Source organism: Pantherophis guttatus, chromosome 3 (assembly GCF_059756535.1).
Source record: "Pantherophis guttatus breed Tessera chromosome 3, ASM5975653v1, whole genome shotgun sequence".
In the NCBI taxonomy this organism is placed as follows: domain Eukaryota; kingdom Metazoa; phylum Chordata; class Lepidosauria; order Squamata; family Colubridae; genus Pantherophis; species Pantherophis guttatus.
Genome location: NC_142065.1, coordinates 112,973,462 through 113,001,060, shown reverse-complemented (window position 1 = coordinate 113,001,060; position 27,599 = coordinate 112,973,462). Strand labels below are relative to the sequence as shown.

Sequence of the window (27,599 nt, the reverse complement as noted above, 5' to 3'; positions counted from 1 at the left end):
ATCATGTCTCAATATTTCTATGCTTCCTTACATAAAGAACATCTTCATTTGCCCTTAAATTCTAATTATTGCTATTTATTCATATTTGTTCTCTTTTATTCTTTAAACAATTCATTCTTTATCTTAATATCTTTATATTTGTTCAGGATTGCCTTTCTTCCATTTCATCTTTTTTATTGTACAGCAATCTTTCTCCTCAAACCTACCACCTCTCTCTTTTCTTTCCTTTTTACTTTCTCTTCCCCTCCTCTTCTTCTCCTACCTACTTCCCCTTCCTTTCTCCTCAGTGGTGGGTTTCTCCCGGTTCCGCCCAGTTCCGCCGAGCCGGTAGCGGTGACGATATGACGTCACCGAACCAGTTCTGCCCCCCCGCCCCCCCTGCATTATTCTTACCTTTTATTTGGCCCCACCCCCAATCTATTGCTGCCTCCTGAGTCCCAGCTGATCGGCTAGAGGGGAAAAAACTGTTTAAACTCTTGCCACAGGGTTTCAAAGGGCTGCCCTACAGCTGATCAGTGTTAAAAGAAAACAAAAATAAATGAGTAGACCAGTGCCTGCAAAAATAAATGGGTAGACCAGTGCCTCCAAAAACAAATGAGTAGACATGTACAGCTCTGTAAGCAGTTAAAAGCCTGGTAGACCAGTACCTCTGCTAAATCCTAAATAATTGTCACATGACCATCAAGCCACGCCCACAAAATAAGCCACACCCATAGAACCGGTAGTAAAAAAATTTAGAACCCACCCCAGTTTCTCCTTCTCCTCCTCTCTTCCTCCCTCTCTTACCCTCACTCCTACTCTAATTTCCCTTCCTTTTCACTTCCATCTCTCTTCTCCTTCCTTCATCCCTCTCTGTTGTTGTATTCATTTTCAATTTTATATTTTCCACTATGGAGTCCAGGCAACCCCGATCTTTCTTTCATTTATCAAGTATATTTCTCGAAATTTCCCCTCATCTTTTTAATTATCAGCAGTATATTTCATCTTATTCCATTTTTTCTTTTAAATCTTTACTCAAACAATCTTCCAACCCTTAGACTTTTAACTTTTACCAATATATTTTTTCTATTTTACTTCTTACAAGTATATTATTTAAATCATTTTTTGCATTTCAATTTCATTCAATTTTACATTTAATTTCCATTTTCCATCTAAATTTCAATTAAGAGCCTTGGTAGTACAGGAGTTTAAGGCACCCTGTTATTAAGCTTATTAAGACCAGCTGCCTGCAATTACTGCAGGGTTCGAATCTCGCCAAGGCTCAAGGTTGACTCAGCCTTCCATCCTTTCTAAGGTAGGTGAAATGAGGACCCAGTTTGTGGGGGCAATAAGCTGACTTTGTATAAATATACAAAAGGATAAAGGCTATTGCTGAGCACATTGTAAGCTGCCCTGAGTCTTCAGAGAAGGGCTGCATATAAATCAAATTAAAATAAATCAAATTAAAATAAATCAAATTAAAATAAAATAAAAAATAAAATAAATCTTATATTATAATTTATTCTCTCCTTTTAGTGCTTCTTCCAATATCATTCTTTCACATTACATTGTTCTATTTTTCATTTAACAGCATTTTCACATACAATTTCTACAACTAGCATCCTTCTCTTTATTGACAAATTAACATTTTCACTGACTCTTAACCATTTTCTCTTGGTCTCTCCACAGTTCTCTTTTTTGATGTTTCCCTCTCTTTCTCCCATTTCTTTACCTTCTTCTTTTTCCTTATCTTATCTCTCCCCTTCAGCCTTTTTCTTTTAATTTTAACTCTATTGCTTTTCATTCTCAATCTTTCCCCATTTATTTATCTTATCTTCATATTTGAGATGTATTTTCCCTTATCCATTTTATTCTATCACTGTTGAACCCAGTGTAATCATCTTTATCTTTTTTTTCAATTATTTCCTTTTCAATATTATCTCCTTGTTTCTCTTGCTTCTCATTCATTTTTTCTCTTTCTTTTTTTTTTTTTTTGCCATCTAACCAATCCTCTGCTTTTTTATTTCCCTTAAGTACTTCCCTTATTTTTTGAAACATCTCCCTTAGTGTCTCATATTCATCCTCCCAATTCTCCATATTTTCAATTTTAAAAGGCTAGGATTTTTAAGCTTGTTCTTATACTTCAGGTTTCAAAGTCCATATAATGTCTCTTTAAAAAACAAAAAAATGTTCACTTCAAATATTTACTTGAGTCAGCACAGTTTAGTCTTTGTTTCTTTAACCTTGCTTCAGCTGCACAAATATGCACTCCCATGTCTCTCTCTCACGTTCTTTCCGCTAACAAATGTCTTCCTCCAATTCACTAGTCATCTGGCAACAAAATCTCCATTTTATAATACAACAAAAACAAATGCTTATTTCTTCTTTTCCAAATTAAATCCTTTATTGTTTTTAAAAAAATATTTTTCTGTCTCCTTTTTCCTTGTCTTATTTTTATTTTTTCCAAATCCAATTATAAATCCAGGTGGAAGATTCCTTTTAGGGTGTTAGGTTTGATTTTAAAGTTCCTTTTCTCTCTCTCTCCGCTTAAGTTCCCCAGTGCTAATTAGCTGCCAATTTCTGCTGGGATTTCTTTCAAGCTGTTAAAAGTTTTTTCCTTTACCTGTGAGTTGGCTAATTACTCTCCCGGCAACAATACCCCATTCAATTACCGTTCTGACATTCCCTCTTTCTGATCGTGGCCATTCTGGCTTGTGACAGCTCCTTAATGGCTGCCTTCCTTCGCTGATGGGTTGAAGACTAATGCCAGCGCTTCAGGGAACTTGCTCATTCCCTATCCATGCCAGCCAGCATCTTCTTTCTTCACTGTCTCCACAAGACAGCTATGATCCCTAGGGATCCCCAAAATCGGCTAGGATATCAGTGCTCTCCTGGAGCTCCATAATCCACACCATATCGCCTGATACCGGCCACGGCCACCTCGAGCTGCTTCTCACTCTTGAGTGTAAATGACTTTGGGGGCATTGCAGTGGCGATACATTTGAAACTGGGTCAACGTTCAACTTTATTGGGTTCCTCACTTCTAGGAACTGGCTTTATTCCATACTTTGGCTTTAATGTTCCATAGACATAAATGGTTTTGTTTTTTATGGAGCACTTTCTCCAAGGCAGTTTATCTTCCTTTTATGAGACCCATAGAACAATGGAATTTGCAGCTCAATTTTTAGCTTGGTTAAAATAGTGTTTAATGCCTAACACCTATTCTTCCAATCAAAGAAAGATAGCTCTGGACTCTTAGACCATAGGATCCAAAATCCTATTATAGGAAAGATCATTGTGCCAAATGGTTGGTCTATCACTATCAAAGGAATTTGGGATTTCTGGGTACAAAATTATCTTGGTTTCAAAATTTGTTTTCTCCCATCTCAGCTGAAACTCTCTACTCTTAAGTCTGTGGTGGCTTCCCAAGAGGAGGAGCTTCAAGTTCAATCCTCTGATATTGAATCTCTTACTAGAAGTACCCAGATCAAAGAAGAACTAATTAAGGTTAGATTGCTTACAAAAATATTTTCAGTTTTGTCTTTCTGCAGATTTTATGCTGTTTGTAGTAGTGAGCAAGTTGTATTGATTTCCTGTTTCTTCGTCTTTGTTCCAGAAAGTAGAAAATGTACATTTTAATATCAATATATTATATATAGTTATAAGCAGTAGGATTTTTAATATAAAACAGACTTGTTCATTTTGTCTTTAATCCCAGACCTGTGCTAGACTTTTAATTTGAAAGCTTCTTTGAAAATTACCGTATTTTTCAGACTATAAGATTGGAGTATAAGATTCACCAAGATTTCGAAGAGGAAAACAAGAAAATAAATAGCTTTTGCCCTCCACGGCCCCCAGGAGTAATATGCAGGCCTCCCAAACACTCTGCACATCCCATTTTTGCAAAAAATGGGCTCATTTTTCACAAAAACGGAATGCTCAGAGGGTTTGGGAGGCCTTCAGAGTGCTCCTGGGGGCTGTGGAGTGCAAAAATGCGATGTGTGGGGGGTTTGGGAGGCCAAAAACGGGACTGTTTTTAGCAAAAACAGGATGCGCAGCGGGTTTGGGAGGCCTGCAGAGTGCTCCTGGGGGCTGGGGAGGGCAAAACGGGCAAAAACTGGGCTGTTTTTGGTCTCCCAAACCTCTCACGCATCGTGTTTTTGCCCTCCCCAGCCCCCAGGAGTACTGTGCAGGCCTCCCAAACCCTCTGTGCATCCTGTTTGCGAAAAATGGGCCTGTTTTTGGCAAAAACTGGACGCGCGGGGTGGGGTTTCAGGAGGCCAAAATGTATTCGGTGTATAAGATGCACCAACATTTCCACCCTCTTTTGGGGGGGGGAGTGCATCTTATACTCTGAAAAGTACGGTAATCATATCATTAAAGTTTTGTTGTTGTTTTCCCCTGTCAAGTTCCATAACACTGAGTTTCTTTCTTTAATTCTCCAGGACATATTCTTGTTCTTTTTCAGGACTTGCAGATGCAATTGATTGACCCTGAAGAAATACCAGCAATTGAACGACTTACTCAGGAAGTTTTGATGCTTCAGGAAAAGGTAGCAAAACTGGAAGCACGGGGACAGGAAACCATAGGAAACAAAAGGCAGCAGGTATGATTGAAAAGGTGATGATGAATTCAACTAGCATGACTTCTATCCTGCCTTTGTTCAAAGGAAATGGGATTCTGTATATTGTGTTATTATTTTTATGGTATTGCTGAGATACACTGAGAGCCACTTTTGTATAGCAGATAAAGCATCAGGCTAGAGATTGTGAGTGATTCCTACCTTAAGCACAAAGTCAGCTGGATGACTCTGGGCCAGTCCCTCTCTCATTCCCAGGAGGAAGGCCATGGCAAACCACTTTCAAAAACCTGACAAGAAAAGGACTTGTAGCAAACTTAAATGTAAGCAATAAAACCTACATTTATTGCCAATTAATGTGGACTGTTCATGTTGCAGCTACTGGTGATGTTGGAGGGCTTAGTAGCAGAGAAGAAGCAGCTGAGTGAAACTCTGAAAGTAGAAAAGCAACTCTATTGCGATTTGGTGAAGTTTCATGCTCACCCTGACAGGTGAGGAAGACAATTTATTCCCCTTTTTTAGTTGCAAAAAAAAGATTGGTATATTCCTATTAAAGTAAAGGTAAACGTTCCCCTCGCACATATGTGCTAGTCGTTCCTGACTCTAGGGGGCGGTGCTCATCTCCATTTCAAAGCCGAAGAGCCAGCACTGTCTGAAAACGTCTCCATGGTCATGTGGCTGGCATGACTAAATGCCAAAGGCGCACGGAATGCTGTTACCTTCCCACCAAAGGTGGTCCCTATTTTTCTACTTGCATTTTTTATGTGCTTTCGAACTGCTAGGTTGGCAGACGCTGGGACAAGTAACAAGAGCTCACCCAGTTATGCGGCTCTAGGGATTTGAACCGCTGAACTGCCAACCTTTTGATTGACACACTCAGCATCTTAGCCACTGAGCCACCACATCCCTTTTATTTTCCTATTACTCATTGCATATCTAAAAAAGATTGTTGGTTCACAGTGCTGAAAAGGATTGGAGAGTTGTCTGTTTGTATGCCTATAATTTTCCACTCTTTTCTTCATGTCAGTATAGTAGTGACATTATTGTTACAATTTGTAGGATCCATATTGTGTTCAGAAAAAGTTGGTACACCTTATCCTAATCTCCTTTCTTTTGTGCTTGGCCTCACCAACTCCAGACAAGAACAGATCCTTCAAGTAGAACTGGAGAAGATCCAGGCACTCCGTGGACAGCTAGAAGAGGTCCTTGGAAAAAGTGAGGAGTACCTGAGCAGGCTGGAATCATTGCACAGCATAGGAGGTGGGGAACAGGAGCGTGTGACAATCCTACCCAAGCATGCTTGCTGAGCTCTGGCCTTTCCACTGCCCCTGGTGCAGAACAGAAGCTGAACTAGCAGAGCAAGCTTGTGTTGACATTGAAGGTGTTGATTAGTACTTGCTGGAAATGGCATTTTTTACAAGCTATGTGGGCATCATTCACATTCCTAATATGGGCCTGTCAGGAGAATATAAATACATTTCCATTTCTTATTCCTTTCTAGTTGTGCCCACTTTCATTCTCTCCTCCCTTCAATTTGGCTAAATAAAGATTATTCCTATCCCCATTTGGTATTAATTGTTATGTGCCATATTTTATGTGCATACATTATAGAGATGTGGAGAGTAGGAATAAGGTTTTTTTTTTATTTGCTGCATTTGTTTAATTGTTTTTGTTATTATTCTCCCCATGCTTTTGAGTAAAAAATTCTTAAAAGTCTAGAATCAGCACAATCTTATTTTAGGTCATCTTAAAATTATGATGACAGTATTGTGAAGAAATTCCACACAAATTTGGCCTCAGCAGAAACAGAATATTTCGTGTTTTTAATTGTATTTTGTGCAAACTTGCAAAGGAACAATATATGTTTTACTTTATTGGTTCTCCTTGCATAAAGTGGAAGCCTTGGTTTTCTTGCCAGAAAAAAGTCTTCTCTCAAATGTCAAAGTTACTGGGGTTACCTAAGTTGGTGTAGCTCCACATTCATCCCAACCACTTTCAGAATTTTCCTGTTAGGTGAATATGAATTTGATTTTTTTTGGTGTTGATTTACATAATCTTCCCTTTCTTCCTAAAGTCCCTAATGAAAAAAAAATATAGACCATCATTGAAATTTTAAACAATAGTACATATTCTACATTATATTATATTCAGATAGTACAGGTTTAATTTGGTAATTTATGTTGGAAAGGAATGCTACCACATACACATCTTCTCCAGGAAACAATAAGGTAACATCTCCAAAATCATTTGAAATTCCTCACAATTTTGAATATTGTTACAGGTTTCAAATATCACATTAGTGTTTCAATATTTTGTTTTGAAGAGCATTTTTCAGTCATGTATTAGTTTATATTAGATTATATTGCTTAAAAATATGTTATTTCACATGAAACTTATTTGCTAATGAATATCATTAAAACTTTGTATGTTCTGGTATATAAAAGGTGTCAGAGTAAACAAATAACATCAAAGTTTGCTCCCTGTTTCATTCACTTCATAAACAGACCTCCAACATGAGATGTGTCAGTATAATTATTCCCTCATCCCTCATTCAATCAATTCAAGTAAAAGAATATTAGGATTAGAAAGATATTCATTAAACCATCAGGATTGATTTAGTCCAGCTGATGAAAATCCCTTTCCTTCACAAACTTTAGAATACCAAAGTCTAATAACAAGAAAAATATGCAAGGACAATCAGTAAACTACCATCACTTTCCCCAGGTATATGAAATGGAAAGTGGTTTTTCTGGGCAGAGATTAGCAGTCTGCTGTTCTCTCCCAGCTCTCGAATGTGTTTATGAGTCCACTTACAATGGGATAATGGGGACATTTGTTACTAACTTTGAAATGGCATAAGGTATTTTCAGTATGCACAATCTCTTCCACAGTGACACTACGTTTTCTGAAACACTCTGCTTTCAGGCATGCAATCTAATTGTCAGTTGATTTGACAATTGTGACTCTCTGTCCTTTCTTGCTCATTGTTATAAATTTTTAACATGAAATTCACTAATGTGTGATGGGGATGATCAGTGATTTGGCTTTGAAAGAGGACAATGCCTACAACTTTAAAGGTGATCATTAGAAAGTCCATAGGTTATGTGCCTGAGGAGCATGGGATGATGGTCTCTGATTTATGAAAGCATCTGGTTGGCCAACGCCCAGGGCAGACATTTTGGTGTAATCCTGTAAAGGACAATTATTTTATTAGTATTATTCAGGAAGGCATACCAGCTCACTAGCATGTCTTTATGCATACCAAAATATTCCAAAACCTTTAAAGTGCTATAACAAGAATAAATACTAATAAATTACTGAAGGCTGATGAAAGACCAGAGGAAAATAGTCATTGTTTCAAACCAAAAGACCTACTTAGATGGAAAGATTTTTGCCATTCTGTTGTTTCATCCATGCATGCTCATTCTGACCTACTTCTATCTGCAAGCATGATATTTGGTTGGAATTAGGTCAAATAACTTACATTTACCATTTTTTTCTACCCAATTTATCTTCTAGCATGCTATTAGAACTGGAAGGGAAATTTCCACTGCCCCTTTTCTGTGAAATGAAGTAGGCATTGGGGTGGGGGATGAGGGTTATTGGCTCCAGAGTACATAATGGCAGAGTGAAATCTGGTGTCTAGTTAACTGCACTCGCAAGAGATGTTATATGTGTACTAAAGCGCTTGCTCTTTTATATATGCATTTATGTGATTCCTAGTAATATAAACTTGGAGTCAAAACTATACAGTCATAAATTGCATTATAAATTTAGGCAGATTCTGTGGTTGGGTATCTGGTGTCTTATTGTACACATCCAAATAATTCTCTCTGAATGCAGGGAGGTGTTTTTTTTTTCATTTTCACATTTCCTTTTATTTATTTCTACTTGATTTGTATCCATCCACTCCAAAGAATTCCTGGTGTCATGGTTCCCTCCAACTTCTGTGAACTAGAATAACAGGATTGGAAGGGACCTTGGAGGATTTCTAGTCCAACCCCCATCTTGAGTAATATACTTTAGACCAGTGATGGCTAACCTTTTTACCATCGCGTGCCAGGAGAGGGGGGGCGGGGGAGGGTCACACGCGCATGTGCCCACGCGCATGCGTGTGCAACCCCCTCCCCCCTCCCCCCCGCTCCTGGCACATGATGGCCTGGTAGGCCCGTTTTTCTTTCTTACCTGGTTCCAGATCCTCTCTGTGTATCTGGGAAGGGCGAAAACAGCCTTTCCCACTCCCTTGGAGGCCCTACGGAGGCTGAAAGGGCCCATTTCTCAACTCTCGGAGTCTCTAGGAGCCTCTCTAGGAGTCTCTAGGAGCTTCTCTAGGAGTCTCTAGGAGGAAAAACGTCACTTCCTGTCCCACCGGGAGTCGGGAAATGGGCCCTTTCAGCCTCCGTAGGGCCTCCAAGGGAGTGGAAAAGGCTGTTTTCGCCCTTCCCAGATACACAGAGAGGATCTGGAGCCAGGTAAGAAAGAAAAACGGGCCTTCCCCACCCCGCCCCCAGGCCCTCCAGAGGCAGGAAACAGCCTGTTTCCCTACTTTTGGTGGGCCCAGAAGGCCCGAAAATCAGCTGGCCGGCACGCTCATGCGCCCCAGAGCTGAGCTGGCGTGCCCACTAATATGGCTCCGTGTGCCACCTGTGGCACGCGTGCCATAGGTTCGCCATCACGGCTTTAGACCATTCCAGACAAATGGCTGCCTAATCTCTTCTTGAAAATCTCTAGTGATGGAGTACCCACAGTTTCTAAGGATAAGCCATTCCACTGATTAATTGCTCTCTCCTTATTTCTCCTTATTTCAAGCTTGGATCTCTTTTTAATTATCTTCCACCTATTATACTTCTTGTCCTGCCCTGAGAAGCTTTGGATAATAGTTCAACCCTTGTTCTTTGTGAGAGCTTGTCAAATACTGGAAGCCTGCTATCATATTACCTCTAGTCCTTCTCTTCATTAGATTAGATTAGCTATACCTCCATTCTTTTTTTTTTATTTAAAAAGTTTTACAAATACATTTTCTGCCCAATTCCCCCCCCAAACCCTCCCTAACCCTCCCCTCCCCCATGACTTCCTCTAGATAAAATCCAAATCAAAATTACATTTTTTGAAACTTAAACCCCTCCACCCCCTGTGTACTATTTATATCTTCATAGAACTCAGTTAATCTATCCCTACATAATACATTCAGCTAAAAGCTATCTGATATTTCCTAGTTTGATATTTATTCTGCACATATTCTATCCACTTTTTCCACTCCCATACATAAGTCTCTTGAGTTCGATCTTTTAAATATGCTGAAATCTTCGCCATCTCTGCAAAACTGGCCATCTTCAAAGTCCATTCTTCAATAGTGGGCATGGCATCATTTTTCCAATATTGGCCTATCAATAATCTCACTGCTGTCACCATATACAATATCAGCTTTGTTTCACCCAATGTAAAACCCTTAACTATACCCAATAAAAACAATTGTGGAGAAAACTAAAGTTTTTTCTTCAAAACATTTTGCATAAACCACCAAATTTTTATCCAAAAAGCCTTCGCTTTCTTGCAGTCCACCATATATGATAATATGTGGCATCTAAACAATCACATCTCCAACATTTTTTTAAAGTAGTTTTTATTGAATATAAATATTAAAAAAGACATACGTAACATATACACAACAAACATTTATACAACATATACACAAAAAGAGTGTAATTTCTTCTTAAGCATTTTTTCAGAGTGACGTTCTACAATTCTACTTATGATATATTCCTTCACCTCTCCTTAATCTAATAATATTTTTATTATATATATATATATAAATCGGTAATATTTCCCCTATATTTTTTGTATATTTCTGATTTTTAACCAATTATACCAATTATTCCATATTTTATAATAGTCTGATTCTTCTCTTTCTTGTAATTCTTTGGTTAACCTATCCATTTCAGCGCATTCTAAAATTTTCCCTATTACTTCTGTTTCACTTGGTATTTTTTCTTGCTTCCAATTTCTTGCGTAGGTTATTCTTGCAGCAGTTAATATGAATCACATCTCCAACATTTTGGTTGAACATTAGGATACATGCACGATAGTTTCTTAGGATCTAAATGCCACCTATAAAACATTTTATAAAAATTTTCCCTCAAGTTCTGCGACTGTGTAAATTTAGCATTCTGGACCCATATTTTTTCCCATGTTTCCAACATCACTGGTTCTGCAAAATTTTGTGCCCACTTTATCATACAATCTTTAACCAGTTCATTTTCCAAGTCTCTTTCTAACAAAACATTATAAACCCTCTTAATATGCATTGGACCTTTCTCTTTTATATGTCTAACCAATTCTTCATGCATCATTATACCAAGTTTTTGATCTTCTTTCCATCTCAATTGGAGTTGATTATACTGTAGCCAAGTTAAATTAATCCCTTCTTCCAACAGTGTTTCTAATGTCTTTAGTTGCCATCTGCCCCCATCCATAAAAAGAACTTCTTTGTATAAAAACCCCCTGAGTGACATTATATTTGTATTCCACATAATATGACCAAGATCCAGCCATAACGGTATTTTGTAATCCCATTTGAATCGGTGCTTCTTCCAGACTCTCATCAAAGAGTTCCTAAGTATGTTTGAATACTTTGTCCACTTCGTTCTCGTAGAATAAATATGCATGCCAACCAAATTCAAGATCATGACTTTCTATATTCAATATTCCAGTCTTTATCCTTCCAAACCAATCACTTGCTTGCGTCAAGGCCGCTGCTTCATAATACAGTTGTAGGTTTGGAAGTTTAAGACCACCCCTTTCATGAACATCTTGCATAATTTTCAGTTTAACTCTCGGCTTTTTCTCATTCCAGACAAACTTATTCACTCCTCTTTGCCATTCACTCAGTTGTTTATCACTTTTAAGCACCGGAATCATTTGAAACAAAAAAAGAAATCTAGGCAAAACGTTCATCTTAACTGCTGCTATTCTTCCAAGTAGCGACAGCTGCAGTTTTTTCCAGGTCTCCATATCCTTTTGTACCTCTCGCCACAACACCTCATAATTATTTTGAAATAATTTTGAATTTGAATCTGCAACTTGAACTCCTAAATATTTAACCTTTGATACTATTTCAAAGCCTGCCTTGCTTTCAAGTTCCTGCTTTCGAACTTGTGTCATATTTTTAACTATCATCTTAGTTTTTTTTTAATTCAGTCTAAATCCTGATACCATACCATATTCTTCTATAATGTCTTTCATCTGGATTATTGATTCCATCGGCTGTGTTAGGGTAACAACCAGATCATCTGCAAATGCCCTAGTCCTATAATCTTCTTGCCTAATAACTATTCCATGTAAAGAATTTGAGTCCCGTATTGTATTCAACAAGACTTCTATGTTAAAATAAATAACAATGGGGATAGCAGACAACCTTGTCTTGTTCCTTTTTCAATACTAAAATTTGTAGTCAAACTTCCATTAATAACAATTTGTGCCATTTGTTGTTGGTAAATTGCTGCAACTGCCTGTATAAACTGATCCCCAAAGTCCATTTTTCTTAAAGTCTTTAATAGAAAGTTCCAATCCACTCTATCAAAGGCCTTCTCCGCATCCAAAAACACCAGCACTGCCGAGATCTGTTTATTCTTCTCAAGATATTCCAATAAGTCTATTATTTGCCTTACATTATCCTTCATGTATCTGCCTTCTATAAATCCTGCTTGATCATGATGAATCACCTCTTGAATAACTGGCATTAACCTGTTGGCTAATACTTTTGCAAAAATTTTGTAGTCATTATTCAGAAGAGATATTGGTCTGAAATTCTCAGGTTTTTTAAGACCTGCTTGCTCTTTCGGTATCAATGAAATATAAACTGCTTTCCATGAGGGAGGTATTTTACTCCCTTGTTGTATACTGCAAAATAAGTCTTTGAGGCATTCAACCATTTCTGCTTGTAAAGTTTTATAATACACCACAGTTAAACCATCCGTCCCTGGTGCTTTAGCTGTTTTCAGTTGTTTAATTGCGGCAATAATCTCCTCAACTGTTATCGGTTGACTCATTCTTTCCTTTTGTTCACTAGATATTTTGATAACTCTTCTTTCTTCTAAGTATTTATCTGTAAGTCCAGTTTTTATATCATCTTTAGCATATAATTTGGTATAATAGTCTAAGAAAGCTTCTTTAATTAATTTTTGTTGAAAAATTTCCTTTCCTCCATTCTCAATGCTACCAATAACCCGTGTACTCTGTCGTTTCCTCAATGTGTAGGCCAACCATCTGCCCGGTTTATTAGCGTTGCAAAATGTACTATGTTTCGCAAAGTGTAAGTTAATTGCTTTTTGTTCCGCCATAAGCATTCTTCATCATATGGCTTAGCCTCCAGACCCTTTATCATCTTTGCTGCTCTTCTCTGCACTCTTTCTAGTGTTTCAGCATCAATTTTGTATTGAGGTGACCAGAACAGGATGCAGTACTCCAAGTATGGTCTCATGATTGCAGTATAAAGAGAACTATCACTTCATGTTATTTTGATTTTATCACTCTGTTGATGGAGCCTAGGACTGAATTGACTTTTTGGCCAATGAAGCATACTGCTGGGCCATACTTATACTTAAGTGCTGATCCACTAGGATACCTAGATCCCTCCCACAGTTGCTACTGTTGAGCCAAGTACCACCTAATCTAACTCTGTGCTTTTGGGTTTTCTTGCCTAAAATGGAAGCTTACTTTTCTCACCATTGAATTGAATTTTGTTGGATAGGGCCCAGTGTTCAAGTCTATCAAGATCTTTTTGAATCCTTTTTTTATACGTTTTTATTTTTAAATATATATAAGTATTAAATACATGAACATCTGAGTATCATTAATTTTGATACCAAATAATAGTGATGAGATTAACAATTTGGATAGCCGGTGCTGGTCTCACCTGGCTCCTTGGTATACTGAGGAGCTGAGGGAGATGAAGCGCCGGAAAAGATGCCTAGAGAGCAGTTGGAGGGCTAGTCGTTCTAAATCCGACCGGACACTGGTAAGATCTCATATTAAGAATTACCTAGTGGTGATAAAAGTAGAGAAGAGTAACTACTTTTCTGCTCTTATTGCGTCATCAGATAATCGCCCAGCCGCCCTGTTTAGGGTGACCCGCTCCCTGCTCCACCAGGGGGCGTGGGAGGACCCCTTGGAGGGTAGAGCTGAGGATTTTGTACAATATCTGTATGACAAAATCGCTCAGATTCGGGAACAGCTGGACTCTGACTGGGTAGATCCAGGGGAGATGACAGGGGCAGGTCCTGAGAATATTATATGGGAAGAGTTTGATCCTGTGACTCCCGAAAGCGTGGACAGGATACTGAGCAGACTGAGTGCGGCCACATGTTTATTGGACCCGTGTCCCTCCTGGTTGGTACTGGCCTCCCGGGAGGTGACGCGAGGCTGGCTCCAGGGGATTATAAATGCTTCTTTGAGTGAGGGTGTCTTTCCCGCCGCCTTGAAAGAGGCGGTGGTGAGGCCCCTCCTCAAGAAGCCCTCCCTGGACCTGGCTGTGTTAGCAAATTATCGTCCTGTCTCCAACCTTCGCTTTGTTGCGAAGGTTGTTGAGAGTGTGGTTGCATGACAGCTGCCTCAGTACCTGGATGAATCGACTTATCTAGATCCATTCCAGTCGGGCTTCAGGCCCGGGTACAGCACAGAGACGGCATTGGTCGCATTGGTTGATGATCTCTGGAGGGCTCGGGACAGGGGTTGCTCCTCTGCCCTGGTCCTATTAGACCTCTCAGCGGCTTTTGATACCATCGACCATGGTATCATGCTGCACCGGTTGGAAGGGTTGGGGGTGGGGGCACTGTTTTACAGTGGTTCTCCTCCTTTCTCTCCGACCGGTCGCAGTCTGTGTTGACAGGGGGGCAGAGGTCGACCCCGAGGCCCCTTGTATGTGGGGTGCCACAAGGATCGGTCCTCTCGCCTCTTCTGTTCAACATTTATGTGAAGCCGCTGGGTGAGATCATCCGTGGTTTTGGGGTGAAGTACCATCAGTACGCTGATGACACCCAGCTGTACATCTCCACCCCAGACCACCCCAATGATGCCCTCGAGGTGATGTCCCGGTGCCTGGAGGCCGTACGGATCTGGATGGGGAGGAACAGACTCAGGCTCAACCCATCCAAGACCGAGTGGCTGTGGTTTCCGACGTACCGATATAGTCAGTTGGCGCCATCTCTGACTATTGGGGGCGAGTCGTTGGCCCCCACAGATGGGGTTCGCAACTTGGACTCACGGCTGTCTTTAGAAGAGCATATGGCGGCCGTGGCCAGGAGGACTTTTTATCAGCTTCGCCTGATTCGCCAGTTGCGTCCCTTTCTGGATCGGGACTCATTACGCACGGTCACTCATGCCCTTGTCACCTCATGCCTGGATTATTGCAATGCTGTCTACATGGGGCTCCCCTTGAGGAGCACCCAGAGGCCCCAATTGGTCCAGAATGCGGCCGCGCGGGTGGTGACGGGAGCGAGGTGGCACTCCCATGTGACCCCCCTCCTGCGTGAGCTGCACTGGCTCCCAGTGGTCTTCCGGGTGCGCTTCAAGGTTTTGGTTACCACCTTTAGAGCGCTCCATGGCTCAGGACCAGGGTACTTACGAGACCGCCTTCTGCCACCAGTAGCCTCTCACCGACCAGTTCGCTCCCATAGAGAGGGGCTCCTCAGGGTGCCGTCGGCCAAACAATGTCGACTGGCGGCCCCCAGGGGGATAGCCTTCTCTGTGGGGGCACTTGCCATCTGGAATGAGCTCCCCCCGAAGATACGGAGGATCCAAGATTTACGCATCTTCCGCCGCGCCCTAAAAATGTTTTTATTCCAACAGGCTGGTCTGGCCTAACTCTCCCTTTTAAATTGGCTTTTAAATTGGGTTTTAAATGTTTTTTAGATAAATTGGATGTTTTAATTTGTTTTCTGAGCCTAAATTATTTAATCTGTTTTTAATGGTTTTTTAACTTTTGTATGTCTTTGTATTTTATCTTGGCTGTTCACCGCCCTGAGTCCTTCGGCAGTAGGGTGGTATACAAATATGATAAATAAATAAATAAATAAATAAATAAATAAATAAATAAATAAATAAATAAATAAATAAATAAAATAAAAATTACATTAATCATGCATCATTATAGTAATATTGTACATAACACAGTCATCTTTCAACTTCTATGTCGAAGCGTAAATCAGGAAGTTAGAAAAGAAAGAATGTAGATATGCGCAGTAGCTCAACGTTTCACAAGACTAGTCTTATCTCTGTTGCTATAGATACGTGATGAAGTTCTCTGGCAGGCTACCGTAATGCTCAGAATGGACGCTCAGCTGACAAACACATAACGCAGTGACATTCTAGTCCTTTCATCTACATATTTTAACATATTATATAGAAATATGCATAATAATATTTTTCCCCTTTATAATTTCTACTTCTATCTATAATATCACAAATCTTATATTGGTAGGTATTCTATTTCTATCCTTCATCTCTTATCCATTTTAGTATTTCAGTTCTTGTTAATTTTGCTTTTTTTTTTCCTTTAGCATGTTTTCCACATCATCATAATAACATTATGCTGGGAAGGATAGCTGCTGTAAAAATGAATATTTTACCAAAATTTCTATTTTTTTTTCAAATGATACCTATACTTTAAAAAGATGAGAATTTGAAGGAATGGCAGAAGGGCATAAATAAGTTTGTGTGGGCAGGGAAGAAACCACGAGTCAAACAAAAGATATTGCAAGATACTAGAGAAAGAGGTGGTCTTAAGATGCCCAATTTAAGATTGTATTATGAAGCTGCTGCCCTCTCAGCAATCACAGATTGGATAAACTTAACGGAGGAAAAGATATTGAATATTGAAGGATATGGTTTGGTTTATGGCTGGCATGCTTACTTAGTGTATGATAAGAAAGTAGATAAGACTTTTAAAAGTCATATATTAAGAAATGCTCTATTGTGTGTCTGGAAAAAGTATAAATATAAACTAAATGATAGGTTACCAATATGGACAGTACCCAGACACGTGATAGAGAACATAAATTTAGAGCAAAAGCAAGATAAGATTACATATAATGAACTCCTTTATAAGGAAGGAGTCAGACTACAGTTAAAATCCATGGAACAATTAAAAGAAGAAGGGATTATTAAGACTTGGTTTCAATATGGACAGCTGCTGGCCAGATGGAGAGAAGATCAAAAAATTGGTATTTTGCAGCAGGATGAGAATTTGATAAAGCAAATAAGAGATGAAGGTCAAATGCACATAAAAAGGTTGTACAATGCATTATTGGAAATAGATTCAGAAACAGACTTAGTCAAGGATTGTATGATAAAATGGACACAAAATGTAGGTGAACCAATAATGATGGAAACATGGGAAAAGATATGGGTTAGAAATGTAAGATTTACACAAGCACAAAATTTAAGGGAGAATTTTTACAAAATGTTTTATAGATGGCATTTAGACCCAAAAAAATTAGCTTGTATGTATCCAAATTTACAACCCAAGTGTTGGCGATGTGAGTGTGAAGATGCTACATATTTTCATATGGCTTTTTGGATAAAAATATGGTGGATTATTCAAAATATTTTGAAGAAAAAAATTAAATTTACACCACAGTTTTTTCTGTTGGGAATAGTTACGGATTGTACTGTAATAGAGACTAAGCTGGTTTTGAACTTAATAACAGCTGCCAGGTTACTGGTGGCACAGTACTGGAAGAAGGAAGATCCACCTACTATTGAGGAATGGACATTAAAAGTTGTGCATTTGGCGGAAATGGCAAAAATTTCATCATACCTTAAAGACCATTCAAATGAGAGATATATATCGGAATGGAGAAAATGGATTGATTACATACAGAAGAAGTATCCGAATAAGAAGATTCATATAGCTTATGAATGAAATAATATTAAGTAGTTTATGTTTGTTTTTTCTGAGTTATAAGGAGTTAAGGACCTAGGGAGAATATGAAATGTAATAATTTGTTAGCACATTTTAGTTCTTGGTTTGTGAATGCTATACCCTGTGCTCGTTCTGGGAAGTCTAGGGAGGGGGTGGGGGGAGGGAGGGGAAGGGAGGGTGGGAAGGGGAGGGGGGTTGGGGGGGAAGGGTGGGGGGGTGAAAATGTTTGTATTTTTCATAAAACTTTTCAATAAAAAAAAATAATAACATTATAAATCTTACAAATAACATTGTTAACAATATAATATTTACTCCACCATATATCTAATCCCTCATCATTTGATTTTTCTAATATTTTATTACACAATACTAATAGCCATAGTAACTTGAATACTGTTGTTTAAGAGTATATAATACAATCATCTTTCAACTTCTGATCCTTTCCTCTACATACTAATTTTAAGGCATTATATAAGAATATACTTAATAATGTTATCCCTTTTTCTAATTCCTACCTTCATAGCATAAATCTTATATTGGTGGATATTCTGTTTCTATCCATCATTTCTTGTTTGCTTCAATATTTCAATTCTTATTGATTTTTTCGCATGTTTTCCATACTCCTCCTTTGGAATTTTATATCTCCATATTTGGTCTAAATATTTCCTCTGTCACTGCCTCTGACTCTCATTGCCAAATCTTCACTATACCTATCAGTGTCTCTTTAGGAATCCAATTTTCTGCTTTCTGCTCATCCAATTTTATTTTTAAGTTTCTTAATGTATAGTCAACTTGATCTATTTCATTCATTTTAATTATCTCTTCCTTCTCCTTGTTTTCTAAATTCGATTGTTGTTTTATCTGCTCTATCCTTTCCTCTGTTTTTTCTATTTTCTCAGCTATTTCCTGGGTGTCCTGTTCATTTTTCATTGTCATTTGCTGGACATTTTCTAGTCTCACAACTATATCATGCACCAAACCCTTTATCTCCCTGTGGTTCTTTGTTATAGTTTCATAGACACTTTGAAACATCAGTGTCAGGTGTGCTTCCTTCAAAGTCCAGGAAAGAATGACCCAAACTCCATGATTTATAGAGAAAGGTACTTTTACTAGAAAATGAAGTGAACGCAACCAAGGAAAGCTGAAATTAAAGGCAATAAGCGCGAAAATTGCATATAGAAAGCATCCCCTCCCACTGTCCATCGTAAATCATCCAATCCAAAAGGTCTCCCAGGGTCAGGTGGAAGCACGTCTGGCAGCGTCATCAATCGGAATGCCACGACGGTTGACCCGATAGCAACTTCAAAGATTCAGTTTCGTTTCTTCCAAAGTCCTCCAGCACGCTTCCCTCCCCCAGGCCCCCTAGCTCTCCCCCCTCCCGTTTCTTATGGCAGCCAAAGCAGTAAAAGTGGAGGCTGACATTCGGCCCCTCTGTAGAAGAGATGTTAGTCCTAAACAGGGAAAGAGAAAGAAAAGGCAACACAGAAATTATGGTTTATCAGGGTATTTGGTATGAAACAACTGTACTTTCCTCGGCGCCCGGACATCACGTTTATTCACCCATTCAGCTTGAGATAAAGGGAAATGTTTCCAAGCCACCAGATATTGTACTTTACCATGGTGCTTCCTAGAGTCTAGAATTTCTTTAACTTCAAAATGTTGTTCCCCTTCTAACAGTATGGGTACCGGGGAAGAAACTTGGTCCGGACGCAAAGGGGACGAGTGTTCTGGCTTCAGCAAGCTAACATGAAATACAGGGTGGATTTGTCTCAGAATTTTTGGCAATTCCAATTCAACTGTTACTGGGTTAATGAGTCTAGTGATTAGGAAAGGACCCGCATACTTGAGTCCGAGCTTTTTTGATTTCTGGGAAGTCTGTAAATATTTGGTGGAAAGATAAACTTTATCACCCACTTTGTACACGTGTGCCGGGGACCTTTTTTTGTCAGCCTGGGTTTTATGTGCTCAGTGTGCGTCATCTAAAACTTTTCGAGTTACTGCCCAAGTACCCCGTAGCTGTTCGATCCACTCAATTAAAGAGGGGTTATGTGGGTTATCCTGTGGTAGCTCGGGGATTGGCACAAACTCCTGACCAGACGCTACCTTAAACTGAGTGAACCCGGTGCTGCTATGTATGGAGTTATTGTATGCCACCTCTGCAAATGACAATAGATCCACCCAGTTGTCTTGCTGGTAATTTACATAACATCTCAAGTACTGTTCTAACATGGCATTGGTTCTCTCACAAGCCCCATTAGTCTGGGGGTGGTGGGCGGAGCTTAACCCCTGGGCGGAGCCTATCAACCTTAAAAACTCCTTCCAAAAGTTGGAAGTAAATTGTACACCCCTGTCCGAAATTATACGTTTTGGAGCCCCATGTAATCGGTAAACATGACGATTAAACAATTTTGCAAGGGTTTTAGCTGAAGGGATTTTAGAACAGGGGATGAAGTGCACTTGTTTGGAAAACAAATTCGTTACAGTCCAAATGACTATGCACCCTTCACTTTCTGGTAGGTCAACAATAAAATCCATGGCTATCTCTTTCCAAGGGGCATTCGACCTTGCCACACTCTGAAGTAAACCAGGCGGCTTCCCCGGAGGTCTCTTAGCTGAGGCACATACCGAACAACTAGCCACATATGCCTCTATGTCCTTTTTGAGTGCAGGCCACCAAAATTGTCTTTTAACGAGATTTAGAGTTTTAACAAATCCAAAGTGTCCTGCCGCCTTGGCGTCATGAGCGTACTGCAACACTGTTACTCTTAAACTGACAGGAACATACAATTTCGCCCCAATCCAAGCTAGACCATCACGGAGCGTACATTCATTTGAGTGGGTTTTAAACCATTCATCAGTTTTCAGGGCTTCTTGCAGTTTCTGAAGTAACTCGCCCGAGAGGGCTGGATCAGTCTTCGCCTGCACTCTGGTAGTCATTGGCGCTGCTAGTTGTGTCGAAGGGATGATAGGATGAACCACTTCCTCCTTGGTGCTATTGTATTGAGGCAATCTAGAAAGTGCATCCGCCATGAATTTCTTTCCACCAGGAAAGTAGCGTAGAGTGAAATTAAAACGGTTGAAGTGCTGGGCCCAACGAGCTTGCTTTGGTGACAGTTTATGCGGCGTTTTCAACACCTCCAGGTTTTTATGGTCAGTCCAAACTTCAAAAGGATGCTTTGCTCCTTCCAGAAATTGTCTCCACGTTAACAATGCCCATCGCACTGCAAAAGCTTCCTTTTCCCATATGACCCATCTCCTTTTGTTTTTTGACAATTTACGGGACGTGTAAGCACAAGGTTGTAATTCTCCTTCTGCGTTCTTCTGCAGAAGTACTGCTCCCACAGCCACGTCGCTTGCGTCAGCCTGTACTACAAAAGGTTCTTCCATGTCCGGATGTTTGAGAACTGGTTCAGCAGCAAACAACCGTTTCAACTTTTCGAATGCCGCTTGACATTCCATAGTCCATTCAAGGGGTTGTAAGGGCCTTGGTTTTACTTCACCTTTAGTTTTCAGAAGATTTGTTATTGGCAGCGCGATTTTGGCAAACGAGGGGATAAACTGTCTATAAAAGTTAGCAAATCCCAGGAAACTCTGTAGTTGTTTGCGGGTACGACCCGAACCTTTCCAGGGTCCATCTCAATTCCCTCATGCAATATGCGATATCCAAGATAGTCAATCAATTCTGCTTTGGTGGAACTCGCACTTAGAAAGTTTGGCATATAGTTCAGCAGCCCTGAGTTTTTTCAGGACAGTTCGCACCAACTTCACATGCTCGTCCATGTTCTCAGGGTAGATAAGAATGTCATCCAAGTAGACCAGTACCCCTTTATACAGGTGCTCATGCAGTACTTCGTTAATCAATTGCATGAACACAGCAGGGGTTCTCTGTAATCCAAACGGGAGCACTCTAAACTGGAAACATCCAAGTGGGCAATTAAATGCTGTTTTCCATTCATCCCCCTCTTTAATTCTCACTCAGTAGTATGCCTCTCGTAAGTCAAGTTTGGTGAAGACTTTTCCCTTTCCTAAGTGCACTAGCATGTCCTTCATGAGTGGCAGGGGGTAAACATTTTCCACGCAAATAGCGTTAAGATTCCTATAATCAACTACCAAGCGAGAGGAGCCATCCTTCTTTTCTCGGAACAATACCGGTGCCGCCACCTTTGGTCTGGCTGGTTGGATAAAACCCCGTTCTAGATTTTTATCAATGAAGTTTCGCAATTCCCCTAGTTCTTGAGGGGTCATGGCGTAGATTTTTGGCTTAGGGAGCTTCACCCCGGGGAGTATTTCAATAGTACAGTCCGTAGCTCTGTGGGGAGGCAGCACATCCGAGGCCCTTTCACTAAAAACTTCACGGAGATCCCAATACTCCTTTGGAATCTTCTCCTCCCCTTCGATGTGGCCTATTGCCACTTCCGCTCTTTCGGGTTCTATTCTAGTCCTCAAGGGGAGTTTCTTCCCTTTCTAGTCTCAGTTTTCCGGTGCGAATACGCAGGACCCCCGTTTTCCAGTTAACGGAGCCAGGGCAGTCCAAGTATGAGGGGTCGTTCCATGCCAGGGGCCACAATAAATCTGAGGCTCTCTACGTGATCTCCCAACTGCATTTCAATAGGTTCGGTCACAAAGCTGGCTGGGCCCCCTCCTGCAATCGATCCGTCCAGCTGACAGAACGCAATGGGCCTTTTTAACATTTTTAGCCTCAGGCCCATTTTCTCCACCACCTTCAGGCTGTCTATGAACCTGGTGCACCCAGAGTCTAATAAGGCTAACATCTGCGCATGTTTCCCTGTGGATGGCACCCTTATTTCTATGGGGATGAGCATGGGTTCCTCTGTGTGACTCACCAGATCATCGGAGTCGGAGTCCATCCCGCTGTCGTCTGCGGTGGTTGGAGTTCCCAACTCACCCTGGTTTCGGGGAGCGAACTCAATGACTTCTCCTTTCAGGGCGGTGTTGCGGCTTTTTGTGGGTGCTTTGTTGGCCTTCTTGGCCCCCGAGCTGGTAGATTTTGGCACTGGCTTGGAGAAACATTCCACAGCCCGATGGCCTTCCTTTCCACATTTGAAGCAGGTGAAGGGCTTCGATTTGGGTTTGAATTCCGCTCTCCCCGCGGCCGCCCTTGGCGCTCCTTTGCAATAGAAGGAGGATGATGGGTTTCCTGCACGGCCTGCTCGGAGTTGGCTTCGAGCAATGTTAAAGGCAATAAGCGCGAAAATCTCACTGTCCATCATAAATCATCCAATCCAAAAGGTCTCCCAGGGTCAGGTGGAAGCACGTCTGGCAGCTTCCAGGAATGCCACGACGGTTGACCCGATAGCAACTTCAAAGATTCAGTTTCATTTCTTCCAAAGTCCTCCAGCACGCTTCCCCCCCAGGCCCCCTAGCTCTCCCCCCCTCCAATTTCTTATGGCAGCCAAAGCAGTAAAAGTGGAGGCTGACAATCAGTGACATTTCTTTTTGAAATATACTTATTTTCCCCTGTTGAAGCATTTTGTCTTATTTTAATAAATCCAAAAGTTACTTAATAATCTATCAAGATCCCAAAATCTTTGTTGTCTGTAACATCAAAAAGCCAATATTAAAACTATTCGCTCAGTCCCAGAATTATTCCACAATATTTATAGCCCTTTATAATCCTCCACCAGTCAGTTTACTCCTTCCAAGCTTTCCAAAAAGTCTTTTTTTTTTAGTTTTCCTTCTTTCACCTCTTTGTGTTGTTATCAGACAATGTTTATACTCCTAGATGATCCAACAGCTTTTCCTTTGTTTTCATCAGCCACATAGTCACCACTTTAATTCCAATGATAATTCCAAATGTTTGTGAACCACTCTATTTAGCAATCTTCAAAAGTCTCAATGATTTTTCTCCTTAGTCGTGAAACAAATAGGTATCAGACAATATGCATGAGAAAAGAACAGTCTTCCAGATGTTTTTTAATCTCCACTATATTACAGATAATTATTCCAGGGACATTCCCAGATTTGTGAAAATAACACACACAGCCAATCAGAGCACAGCCGACCCCCCATCCAATCAGAGCACAGCCAAACCCCCACCCAATCAGTTCACACCCCCACTGGCAGTTAAAAGAAAGAAACAGCTGCGATCACACACATTGCTCCTAGAAGCACGAAGCCGAAAACACCAGCCTGAAGATGACGAATGAGACCGTTGAAACATTGCCAAGACACCTCCAATTTTACGCGGGAGAAAACCCGAATAACCAAAGACCTACATACAAACACCCGCAAAAACCTCAGAAAACATGTGTGTGTGTGTGTGTGTGTGTGTGTGTGTGTGTGTGTGTGTGTGTGTTTTCGTAGATTTTCACGGGTAGAGGTATGCAAGTTTTGGTGTATTCAGGTCTTTTCCTATGTAAGATTGAGAGTATCTTGGCGAGGTTTCGACGAGGTCCCACTCGTCATCTTCAGGCTGGTATCTTCGGCTTCGTGCTTGTGCTTGTGTGTTTCCTCGCACAAGCACAAAGCCGAAGACACCAGCCTGAAGATGACGAGTGGGACCTCGTCGAAACCTCACCAAGATACTCTCAATCTTACACGGGAAAAGACCCGAATACATCAAAACTTGCATATATATATATAAAAAGCGAAAACCACTCACGCCGCAATCACAAAATCTCCAGAACCGTAAAGCCTACAAACTTGAAATTTGGCACATATGTTCCTCTTGGCTTCTAGGTGCTTGCTAAGAAATGATTTTTCAAAATGACCATCAGATCATTAGTATTTCTTATATTATTATTATTAATATGCTCTGACGCTAATTAATTAGATGTTCTACTCACCCTTCCAACCTGAAAATAACACTGGAGAGAATGGGATAGGACAGGAGAGACTTCTGTGTGGCAAGGCTGAGGGAGAGAAGGGGATGGGGGCTTCTGTGGGGCAAGCCTGAGGGAGAGAGGGGGATAGGATAGGTTTCTGTGGGGCAAGACTGAGGGAGAGAAGGGGAGAGGAGATGCCAATCGTAACTACTCATTAATTTTCAAGCTGTAAGTGTCGATTTATCAAACCCGATCATATAGTTTCATAACGGAGCATGGGTATTCAGCTAGTATGTGTGTGTGTATACACACACACACACATGCAATACATATATCATACATATGCACATACACATGACACACATAGACACACACATAAATATATATTCTTTTAAGAGCAGGCATCAAAATTTTATTTTGTAATGTGTGCCAGTATATTCACTGAAAAAAGTGACAATAAAGGTTATCCTATCTTGTTATCTAGTCACATTAGGTTAAGAAAAAGAAGATTTTAAGAATGTTATGCAAATATCTTTATAGAATTACAAAATGTAAATATTGGAAGGGATTTCAAAGATTTTAGCATTCTAAATTTTAAAACCCAATTTGTTCAGAACAGGTTTCCAGTAGTATAGAAGCCCCAACAAATGACCATTTCTAGCAAGTCTGAATGAAATTTATTTTTTTTTAGTTTAAACTGCACCTTCTATTGACTTTTCAAAGTTTTTATACAATTATATTTATATCTAGGCTGAATTAGCTAGCATCCCTGGCTAATAAGTCCTGCTTCTTGTTCTCTCACAGAATCAAAAATAAAACATTCCACTTGAATCCACCCTGTAAAGGGAAACATACCATTTTGAGCATAGTTGGCCTACTTTTGAACACTTCTTACTTCGGAAATTTTTTTAACATTAAATCAGAATGTGCCTTCCTATATTTCAGCACCTTTATCATCTGCAAGTCCTTGGGCATAACACATAGGGTACACTTCACATAGGCACAGAAATTGATATCTTAAAAAAGCTGCCAAATCAATTTTTCTCCCTATAAGGCTGAGATCTAAAAATACAAGTTGGGTTTTGAAATACTGGGTGAGTAAGGACAACAGTTCCAGGCAATAATTCGAATGCCCTAGGGGCTGGTACACTCTTTGTAGTATCTTTGTAGCAAGTTTATTTCAAGCTAACCTTCTGCCAATGGACTTGTAAGCAGTCCAATAAGTATGAGCCATTGTACAATTTGCAAAAGATTATTCATTATAGTCATTATAGTTCATATGGTCATTATTAGATATACTGGAATTGTCTGAAATTATTTCTGAACAGTAGCCAACTTTTAGAGGCCTCCTTTTTATAGAGATTTTGCCACCTACTCAGATTGCAGAGGCAGAACAGTGCAATATATTTGACCATCATAATGGTAATTTTGGCATGGATGCAAACAATTTCATCTGTGGATAATGCATATTGTTTACTATGGCCCTTCAGAAATACAGACTGTTCTACTACAGTCTGCATCCAGGAATCCAATGTAATATTAACGAAAACAATTAATGACGTATTCTCTAGAAGTCCTGCTAAAGGATATGATGCCTGGAACTACATCTCATCCTGTATGCTATAGAGATTTCATGTTGTTTGTCTTGTAATTAAATGTTACAGAACTACGGTACTGAAACAGGGTTCTACCAAATTCAGTGATTCTACAAAATGTACATTTGTTGTTCTGAGAGAGGGAGTGGTAAAATCCAATGGTTTGTCCAAAGACTGAAACCTGGAAGAGTTATCAAATTTGAGGTTTGTTAAAAGGCATAAGCTTTTGTGAAATGTATCTCTCTTCATCAGATGCATTGGAATGGCTAGACTAGGACTGTCAAACTCACAGCCCGCCGGCTAGATGTGTCATGCACTGGCTACAACCACACCCAGTTTAGCAAAGGGGAAAAGTCCCAATACCGCCATGACGACCTAAGTTTGACACCCCTGAGCTAGACTAATTTAAACTGGGATCAGGCAACCTAGAAGAGAAGGGATGGTTATGAGATGCAGGTTATATTTGAAATAGATTACAAGTACTGTACCTTATCAACTGTAACAACTACAGGTAGTCCTCAACTTACAACCACAATTGAGCCCCAAATTTCTATTGCTAAGTGAGACATTTGTTAAGTGAGTTTTGCCCCATTTTATGCCCTTTCTTGCCACAGTTGTTAAGTGAATCACTGCAGTTGTTAAATTAGTAACATGGATGTTAAGCAAATCTGGTTTCCCAAATGCCTTTGCTTGTCAGAAGGTTGCAAAAGATGGTCACATGATCCCAGGACACTGCAACCATCATAAATATGAGTCATTTGCCAAGTTTGATCATGTGACCGTGAAGAATGTGCGTGATCGTAAGTGGGAAAAATGGTTATAAATCATACGTTTTTTCAGTACCATTGTAGCTTTAAACAGTCACTAAATGAACTGTTGTAAGTCGAGAACTACTCATATATCCTTCTGATTTTTGGCTTCCATAAAGGTCTTCTCCTATCATAACCCTTTATAAATCTTTTCGAGCAGCTCTTCTGAGCTCTCCCAAAATATAATTCTTTTCTGTCCCTGAATAATCCCTAGCTCATCCTGGTGCCTCAAGCATCTTCTCCCCTTCCCCCCACTATCCTTACTGGCATAACACCAATAGGATAGCATGATCTCTTCTGTCAGACACTGGTGACCTCAAAACCCATGGGAAGGAGGGAACCCTTTTATCTGCAGGATTCCCCCACTCTACAAACTGTTACTTATGGGCTTTGGTGGATGCACAAGGTGATATACGTATGCAGCTCCTAAGATTTGCAGAAATATAAAAAAGAGGGGAGGAAATACTTTTGAGGAAGGCTTCTCAAGCCCCCATGAGGATAAAACATATCCGTGTATCTGCCATTCTTTGGTGGAAGAAGGAGGGGGTTGGATTTGATACATTTAGTTCTCTTTCCTTTCTATGTATCCTTGGTATCCTATTTCTTACCTTGTCTTTTTGTATAACCTTTCACCTGATTTATAACCATTGCCTGGCGCCTCAGATGCCTGGAAAATTCTCACCTCTTGGGGAATGCAAGGGGAGAGAGGGCCATGTGGATTGCAACGCCGGAAGATGGCCCTGAGAAACTCTGCTTATCTGTTTCTCAGAGAGGCCAGTACAATAACATCTTCACACCTGCAGATTGGTGGAATCCACATCGGAGTGTTGGGAGGGGTTTCTAATTTCCTTTATCCTAGTTGTATGCCCTGAGAGCGTGCTTTGAATTTTGATTTCTTTCACTCCTTTTCAATAAAAGGTTCCTTTTGAAATA

The 27,599-nt window shown here is 40.2% G+C and overlaps 1 protein-coding gene across 13 annotated transcripts in view; it reads left to right on the top strand.

The window, feature by feature from the left end:
• The window catches only part of PDE4DIP (phosphodiesterase 4D interacting protein), a 336,964-nt gene that overhangs the window by 120,712 nt on the left and 188,653 nt on the right, over positions 1-27,599 (top strand). For all 13 annotated transcript variants that reach the window (XM_087891187.1, XM_087891190.1, XM_087891189.1 and 10 more), the window contains 4 exons: positions 3,370-3,486; positions 4,448-4,585; positions 4,937-5,049; positions 5,697-5,818. In XM_087891187.1, the coding sequence (XP_087747313.1) occupies positions 3,370-3,486; positions 4,448-4,585; positions 4,937-5,049; positions 5,697-5,818 (490 nt within the window). The remainder of the gene's footprint in view (positions 1-3,369; positions 3,487-4,447; positions 4,586-4,936; positions 5,050-5,696; positions 5,819-27,599) is intronic.